Source organism: Neopelma chrysocephalum, unplaced genomic scaffold (assembly GCF_003984885.1).
Source record: "Neopelma chrysocephalum unplaced genomic scaffold, ASM398488v2 Primary Assembly neopelma1_62, whole genome shotgun sequence".
NCBI classification, from domain to species: domain Eukaryota; kingdom Metazoa; phylum Chordata; class Aves; order Passeriformes; family Pipridae; genus Neopelma; species Neopelma chrysocephalum.
In genome coordinates, this window is record NW_020897719.1 from 8,244,051 (window position 1) to 8,253,350 (window position 9,300).

Consider the following 9,300-nt stretch of genomic DNA (forward strand, 5'->3'; position numbering starts at 1 on the left):
AACATCAAGGCTGATGGAGCTTGGTCCTCAGTAAAGACATGCTGCTAATTCTTAATTGCATTTATATATCTAATGGGAGAAGAACAATGAGAAAACCTCTAATTCTTAAAAAAACCAACCAAACAAAAAAGAACACAAAGAAATAGATAATTTTAAGATAGCACCAGTGTCATAACTGATACTACTGTATCATTTCTTCATTAGAAAAGACTAAAATATACTCAAAAACGCATTGTCAGACATTAAAGTAATCCAGTTTACAAATATATAAATTATGTTTAGTTCTGGTTGGATTAAAGTGTTCCACTCCTCACTCATCTGCAAAAAAAAAAAAAAAATTAGGATTTTGGTGTGGTAAGGTCAAAGAGTGGAAGTTAAATATAGTCTTTATTCTTAACGTGTTGAAAAGTTTTGAAATTTGGAATAATGTGTAATTTAAAATAGTCTCCTTGGTCTTGTAATCACAAAAAAATTATTGGAGTGTCTTATGCAAGCAGTGAAATATATTGTAGTAGTCTCCAACATTGTAATGAAAAGCTTGTGGTCATCTTTTTTGGAGTGAGCTATATATATAACACCTTCATGGCTGCATTCCACAGATCATGCCACCCAGCAACAGCAGTCAAAGGAAGTGTTTTTTAGCTGTATAATGTTTTCTGTGGAACAGACAGGTTGCTGTAGGAATATGGGTATTAGAAAAGGATGTTTTGTGTGGCATGTAGGTTTGTTATTACTACAAAAACACACTGTGACTGTATTTTTATCTTATAATTGCATCTCTAGATAAGAAGCTAAGAAAGAGGGGTAATTTATGGAAGAAATTATTCTTCCACCCATTTTATCCAACTGTATTACAACCCTTTAGAGTCATGATTCTGAATTCAGCAAGTTAGGTAGGACTAGGTAACAGCATGCTTTGTCATGTGTTAAATAATTGCTACCTGGATAGCTATTAAAAGTCAATAACATGAAGAACATAAAAGCATGATTATTTCAGATTTGTCCTTGAAATGTGGATCAAAGTTTATGATCATTGTACAAATGAGTCATTGCAAGAATAAAGAGAGCAGTAAAGGATATCTCTACTTTATGTTAATTGTTTGTGGAGGTTAAGTAAAATTGTTATATAAAGATTTTCTGAATGGAAAATTAGTTTTGCCATCTGGGGAGAAGGAAATAAAAATAAAAAGGGGGTAAAAAAATCCTTTTAGTGTTTCAGTCAGTGAGGAAGAAATGGAAAAAGAGACCCTCTACAGAGTTTCCGTAATAACACTAGTGGCCAAAATTTCTTACCAGGTCTTGGACGATTTTGATAACTTTTACCTTTGAAATACCTTTATTTGAATCAACACAGCCTCTTCTTGTAAGTCTTGATTTGGTAGGTTTTATAGATTAGGAGGGAAAAGTTCTTTTGTGGGTCCAGAAAGTGCTTTCTGAATGTAGTCCCTTTTGTTTAATCTATGAACTCTGTCTCTTGCCCATCAATAAGTATGTATAATGTCTGTGAATGTTTATTTCTTCTCCTGCAATTTTTCATATGCTGCATGAAGCAGGCAAGATTTGTTTAAGTGTTTTATTTTTCAATACTAAAACACATAAACGTTGATTATGGTGTACTAAAACATTTGTAGAACAACATTTGTTGTTGTATTAGCTTCTTTCAGCTGTATTTTAAGGACTCAAAATAGTAAAACCTCAATTCCTCAAATATGAAGGCTTCTTAGATAGAACTCTTGGCTTCTTTATCTTTTTCCTTCATATTAAAAGAAAATCTGAAAGGAGATTGTACCTGAACAAATTTAACACCATCTCCATGACAACCAGCTGATTAATCGCTATCGGTCTGGCTTTGGTCCTCTTCAGTGAACTGGTACTCCCCAGGTTTTTTTTAACATATTCTCTGTGTTTTCTATGAAGGTCATTTATTTAGCAACAGTATGACTTTGTGAAAAACAGCCTTTTAATGCAGGCAACAACTTTCTTTAAAAGCAGGTTAATCTTACCTGTGGTTTCCTCTCAGTTTTACTTCCTGCACAGTAGTAGGAAGTTTTTAAGGTTAGAGTTTTTTTCCCCATCTTGCTTTTTCTGATATTTCAGTTTTCTTTTGAGCATAAGTGTTCATTAGTACATTATGAGTGTGACTAGTTGAGACTTAGGACCTTGCAGTACAGGTATATCCAAGCTAAGTGTTGTATCTAAGTAGTATAGTAAGGTCTGAGCCTCTGTTGCTGCATTGCTGAAGTATTCATACTTTCTTGTGTAAAGTCATCACTGCACTACCCTGCAGTCAGAGTTTCTGCAACTTTAGAGGTATTTTGAATCAATCAAGATACTTGTCATAGCTACTGCATAATTTTTTACATTTATAAATTTGTTTAGTAGGCCTGAGAATAGTATAACTGTTGCAAGTAATTGCAAGTTTTCCCCTATGACAGAAGTAACAGCCTGTGAACTGTAAGAAGATAACATCTATAGAACATAACATTTGTAGGTGGTCAGACCAATTGCCCATGTGGCTCAATATCCTGTCATTCCTAACAGCCTCTCACAGAAGATACCAGTGATAGACAGGGAAAGGGTGAGATTGTGGAGGATATTTTCCCCAGAACATTTTCCCAATCTTCACCTGTCTGTGGCTAAAGAGTTCGAAGTTTGCAAGCAGTAAAAAGAAGAATGAAAGCTGAGGCTAGGAAGGAAGTATTTCTTCATCCTAAACACTTCTTCTATTTTTAAGTTTTTGTTTTCTTTCTATTGACTATTCACTGCCTCTTAAAAATTAAATATGTTTATACATATAAATTTATACATATTATGTACAATTGAGTATACCCCTTACTCCTGCAGTCTCCTTTTCACTGGCACATGTTTGGTTCCAATCTTTGTGTTTACCTGTCATGTCTCATGGATGTATTAATTGTTTGAAGTTATTCCATATATTTACTCTTTGGGTGCCGTATTTTTTGCAGATGGTTTGTGGGACACCTAATTATCTCATATAATTTTGTAGTACTTATAAGACATGGATATTGATGTTCAGGTGTAGTTATGAACTCTTTTGAAAATTAAAGTAGTACATTAAAAGGTTTACCAATAGATTTGTATAGAAAAGCAATAGAAAAATCTGTTTTGACTGAATATTTTACATACTGTTTAAAGTAAGAAATGCATATAACATGCTATTATGCTGTTTCTAAGGTGCACATAAAACAATACAGAAAGTAAAAATGTTGAGGCAACTCTTTTATTTTCCTTCATAATCACCAAGTCAATAAAACAGATTTAGAAGGGAGAGGCTGAAAATAATTTTAGGTAATTTCCCTCACTAGCTGTTTTTCTAATTTTATTATTTTCAATCACTTTGTAGAAGGGGTTAAAACTGAAGATAATAGATACAGATATTTTACATAATAAGTGACTGGAGAAATTTATCTAAGCAGATGTTTAGTACTTGAGATTTACATAAAGGGAAGTGGTGACAAGAAACTTGCACCAAAACCAGTCCTGAAAAGATGAGAAACATTTTTTGTGGTGTTAGTTTATATCTAGTCTGAATAATTTTCATTCAGCTACTTATTTGACATAGTGATATATCTGGATTTTCAATAACATATTAATTATTTCCTCTTTTTTCTTTCCTTTTTTTTTTTTTGTTTTTTTTTGGGGGGGGGTTTTCTTTGTTTTGTTTGTTCATGATGTGCTACTGGACTATTACATATGAAGATTGCTGTGTTCACTGTATCCTGGCTTGCTTGTTCTGTGAATTTTTCACCCTCTGTAACATTGTTCTGGGACAAGCATCCTGTGGCATCTGCACATCAGAAGCCTGCTGCTGTTGCTGTGGGGACGAGATGGGAGATGACTGTAACTGCCCGTGTGATATGGACTGTGGCATAATGGACGCATGTTGTGAATCTTCAGATTGCTTGGAGATCTGCATGGAATGCTGTGGGATCTGCTTCCCATCATGAAATATTTATCCCTTTTTATTTTATTCTGTGTAAAACTGGAGAGCTTTTCTTTAAAAGCATCTAAAAAAAGACAAGGTAAGATTTTCACACAACCAACTGGTATTGCACTGCTAATTCCCTTTATATAAATGTTTTTTTAAAAAGCAATCCTCAAATCTGTATTCTAACGCAGGTTGTATAGTTTTGTATGTGAAACTGAAGCTACATTCCAGCTTCCTTTTGTCTTTGCAAATGGAAGACTTTGTTGAAACCGAATTATAGGCCTGATACCACAGTCTGTATGAAGGCAAAATTACCATTTGAATTGAGTGATACATTTTGGTCAGAGAACAGATTGCAGAGCAAAGCCTTAAGTATTTGCCTTTACCTACTTTAGTGTTTAAACACTCAAATGCCTCCACGCATAACGTGCCTTTACGGACTTTCTGAAAATCAAAACATCTTTATTTCTATCTCTTGAGTTGAAAGCAACTTTGCTGTATTATTTTAAGCTTAATTCAAAAGCCAGCATCAGAAATCTACTGTTGGTTTTGCTACAGTGGTCAAGTTAGCAATATTTCTTTTGTTTTTAATATCTCATTGGTTTGAGAGAGAGATTCCTGGTATTTTCCATTGTCAATATTGATACTATCAAAAAAACTGTAGTCAAGTGTAAGTTTTGCCATGGACTAGAAGAGTACCAGGATTTCTTTGTTATCAATCAAGACAGAATAGAGAACTTGTATTTTACTTCAGTACTATTATTACTTGAAATGCTTCTTTTTAGAAAGAGACTTTTGAAATCTGTCTAGACATGACATATATCCTTAGAGTAACAAACTAATAGACTAACAAATCTTCAAAATTTGGTTGTAAGGGGGAAATTATTAGAAGTTAACTCAAGAATCTAAACCTGTGCATTAAGTGGCCTAGTCAGTGTTCGTGGCCTTAGAGCCAGTGTCACAAAAGTTAGTATTTATTTCTTCACTGTGTGAGAAAGATCCACAGAGGGTAGTAGAATTTAAACCAAATATAAAGACCAAATTAAAACTCACTTGACTAAGGAATTCTGTCATTGAATGCAAAAAGCAAGTGAAAAAATGTTTATTCTCAAATGCATTTTAAGTGTTATTTTAAAATAACTGTCTAAAAAAGGACATTTTAAAAATGTACGCTAGCCTTTGAAAATAAAAGGATTGGGATTAAAATTGTTTGAAAAACACAATTAGGATCTGTTGGACGACCTTTTCCCTATTATACCGTCAGGGTTTTCCAAGAAATACCTCTCTTTGTAATTGTAATTGTGAAATGAATTTGTTTCAGCACATAAAAAGAATTATCACATTCCCAGATTTAGGTAATCAAGATACCCATTTTCTTTACCACCTGCTAGTTTCTTCCCTCCGTGTCTGTAGCTCATGAACTTTTCTGTGTAAACCACCTACACATCTTGATCTCACATACTTAAACTTTCCTATCCACACTTCAGAATTCCCATTTGTAGATTGCTAGATCTCATAAATTTAGACCTTGTTACAAGAATCATCAATAGCCAATAGCATATATGTGTTGAGTGAATTGACCATAAATGTCTCTTTATTCTACAGTGAATTCAGTTTATGCAAATGTGACAAGCTAAAGATCACAGGAGTGTGAAGCTAAGTCAACAAATTGTCTGATATAACCAAAGCTTCTTCTTGTGAACACTGTCTAGTAGTGCCTACTACTGCAAGTTATCACTGAAGGTAACATAACCAAATCCTCAACTATACTGGGGAGCTGGGAAGTGTTACATTTTGCCTTAACATATGCAATATTGTGGTGTATTCTGATGCAATGTGGATTCACCTGCAGAGGGTGTCCTACTCTGTTTTTTATGGTTACTACAAGGATTATTTCTTATTATATTTTTTTTTCCCATATATTGGGCCAGATTCTGATCTGCTTGGCATCAACTATGCACATTTCCATTCTTGTCAGAATTTTCCATTGGTTTAGCTCCAGTTAGAGAGCAAAAAAATATTATAGTAATAGGCAGGCTAATAAGGAATCACATAGTTAAACTGATAAATTCCCAGTGCTCAGAATCTGACCTATGGGGCTCAATTATGACTCCTAAAAGTCTGAACCACATTGGGAAGGGGGAAGAGGTGCCTTGGCTGAGTGGCATTGCCTGGAGCCGTTTTACGTTTGTAAGACGTAATGCCTCTGGGGAAATTGGGGGCATCACAGTAAGCTCTGGGACTCAATGCACCTTGGGAAAAGTCGAGACAGTACTTTGTCCATTGTAGGTCTATAGTTGACACCGTCATGGTGGGACATGTTCTCTGGGGCTAGGCAGCACCATGAACTGTCTTTCCTCATGTCCTTCTGGTCGCAGAGAGGTGAATTATGGCTGTTTCTTGTCTGAATGTGCCTTTGGGAACAGAGAACTGGTCTTCCAGTCTCTTGTCCTATTCCAATATCCATGCCTGCTGGAGCAGTTCCAGTTTTGTGCTTGGAAAACTGCATGTTTGTATATCATGCTTTTAAAATACTAAATCTTGCTAAATGTTATTTTTACCACAGGATGATGCTGTTTAAAAAAAAAAAAGAGAGAAAATACCAATCTAGGGAGTCCTTTTGCTGTGTAAAAGTTATCTATACAGTTTGGCCTGAAAAAACCCTTGTTTCTACTTATAGGAACTCATAAGGGTTTTTGATTTGTCAAAATTATGAAAACCTGGGAAATGTATTTTTTTTAAGCATTCACTTCCATTACTGTTAAAATACAAATAATAATTACAAAAATTTGGTTCGTGCATATATGCATATGTGTTCATACTCTTTGTCACTCACATGGATGCACACATGCAGACATGTCTTTTCCCACTTCATTTATGAAATGCTAGGAAGTGAAAATAGTGTTATTAAACCTCATAGTGATTAGAAGTACCAAAGTATTACAGACAACTGAAAAAAATAAAAAATTGTGTGTTTTGTTTGACACTTAAATGCAATCTGCTACTGTTTGTCATAGAGATATTAGCACTTTGAAAAATGTATCTTTGTAGCAGAGAATATTAGCATGTAGTTTAAGGAATTCCTTTCTGTATTTATATTCTTAAATTCTATTTTGTAGTTTTCACTCTATAAACAATCTTGTAAGCACCTTGTGTAATAAAAACAAGCAGAATTAGGAGTCAAATGTGAAAATAGAGTTTAAATAAAATTTAAACATCAGAACTTAATTGTCTATTTTATAATAGTTTTTGTGAACTTGTACAGTGTTTCAGTATATAGTTCTGCAAACTGGCCCATTTGAAAAACTTGCTGTTTGTATTTTATATCAACTGGATGTGCTACTTGCAAACACTATTTTGAAATAAAGATCTTTATTTTGAAACTTTGGGATATCTTTTTCTTCTAATCTGGCATTGTTACTCCTCTGAACATTAATTTCATATAATTTCATGTCTATTTGTGGTTTTTCTTCCCTTATGACGCTTCCTGAAGGTGTTATGTTGGTCTTTGAGTAATTTACCCAGAGGGTGAACCAGTGTACACGAGTTGTCTTACAGGTGGAGCTAAGCCAACTCAGGTTCTAAAAACAAGCTGAACCAAGAGTGTAGTCAGTTCATAGTATTGCAGAAGACATACTACAGTCTAATTGTCTATGTGGACTGGGAGACAAAGGCTTGCACACAGTATCAGTCTTTTAAATTAAGGTATATTTTTAAAATCAGTTAGTTTAAACACAAATGGAGTAGACTTCCAACAGTGATTTAACCAAAGATTTTTTTCATGTTATCCTAAGCTGTGTGAACATGCTTATGTTACTTTAAAACTGCAGAAACTGTCTTTTACACTAATTTTTCTATGTCTATTTTAAATTTATTGAAAATTCTACCATGTCTGTGTATATGTGGGCCCTTGGGGGGTCTAAAAAAATTACTTCTCTGGGTATTGCAGAGGAAAGATGATAAAACTGACAGAAATTATGCTGGAGTGTGTATCATGAAGTCTTACCATTGAGACCATTTGCAAAAATAATTGTTTTAGTAAGAGAACTAATAAAAACATAGACAAATAGCATCATTTGAGAATTATTACAGGTGTTCTAGCCAGTAGCTATAAAACATAATATTTCTAGAAAAAAAATGGCTGTTGTGAAGAAGTATCAGGATCATTCAGGAGCTTTTTGATTGACTAATTACTCTATTTCAGCCATAGTACTCAGGTTAAGAACCGTTTGTTGACTTTGATGAATCACTGTATTTATAATATTCTAAATGATAAACTTTTCTGAGCTCTTCACATATTTAGTTTTTTTTAAAAATTGTCTTAATGGTTGCAATATTTGATATATGTTCTTGGAGAGCAATGCCAATTGCATCGATGTATCTCCAGATAAATCTCCTATTGTCTGCACTCTTGTAACTTTCTGGAAGGCAACATATATATCATCAAATGAATCATACATCTGAAATCTTACTCTTGGCCCCAAAATTAAGCTAAACATTAGAGAAATATCTCTCTGGTGTCTTTTCCCTGTTGTTCTCTCTGTCTTTATTTAAGTGCATACACCATGTGTTGGAAGACTCCATATAGTGTTGTTGGTGACACTAGTAGCTCTAGAATCCTACAGGCATTAATTGTACTTTTTCGTCTACCTTCTAACCCTTCTGCCAGTTCTTAGCACTTCCAAAGAGAACAGGGGGACCTTAACTCAATTTCAGTGTCAGGATATTGAAAGAAGTTCGGTAAAAATAATACTGTGCCCTCACTTCCATGATGCACTTGTTGAGTGTGCTCAGTACACTTGAATGTGAGTGTGCTCAGTACACTTGAATGTACAAAACACTTGCTTATGCTATTTACCCATGGTTTCATGGCATAAAAGGATCACTCTTCTCTTCTTTAGAAATCTTTAATATGATGAGCTATTTTTACTATAGTTGGAAAGAGAGAACTTTCTCCAAATCATCATTCTGCAAGAGTTTCATTAGGTCATCTTAATCTCTATATGGTTTTTAATGACAGATTCATAGAATGGCTTGAGTTGGAAGGGACCTTAAGCATCATCTAGTTCCAACCCTCCTGCTGTGAGCCATCCAACTGCAACTTCAACTTGCCATCCAACCTGGCCTTGAACGCTTCCAGGAATGGAACATTCACAACTTCTCTAGGCAACCTGTTCCACTGCACTGCATACAATCCTGTTTGCTTCTTTTATGTATGCATGTTATAGCAATTGTTAGTACATAACCATCCAGTATTCATAAAAATGGGATGTTAGATGAAAGATTGTATAATACCTTTATACCTTTAATACTATCTTACTAATTTTTATTCTGATATGCATGTGATATTT

General features: G+C 34.3%; 1 protein-coding gene across 5 annotated transcripts in view; it reads left to right on the forward strand.

The window, feature by feature from the left end:
• Positions 1-7,340, forward strand: part of MDFIC (MyoD family inhibitor domain containing) — a 58,516-nt gene extending 51,176 nt beyond the window's left edge. For 4 of the 5 annotated variants that reach the window (XM_027682201.1, XM_027682202.1, XM_027682204.1 and 1 more), the window contains exon 5: positions 3,721-7,340. In XM_027682201.1, the coding sequence (XP_027538002.1) occupies positions 3,721-3,968 (248 nt within the window). In that variant the 3' untranslated portion in view covers positions 3,969-7,340. The remainder of the gene's footprint in view (positions 1-3,720) is intronic. The other variant, XR_003534039.1, reaches the window with a different exon arrangement.
• The last annotated feature ends 1,960 nt before the right edge of the window (positions 7,341-9,300 follow it).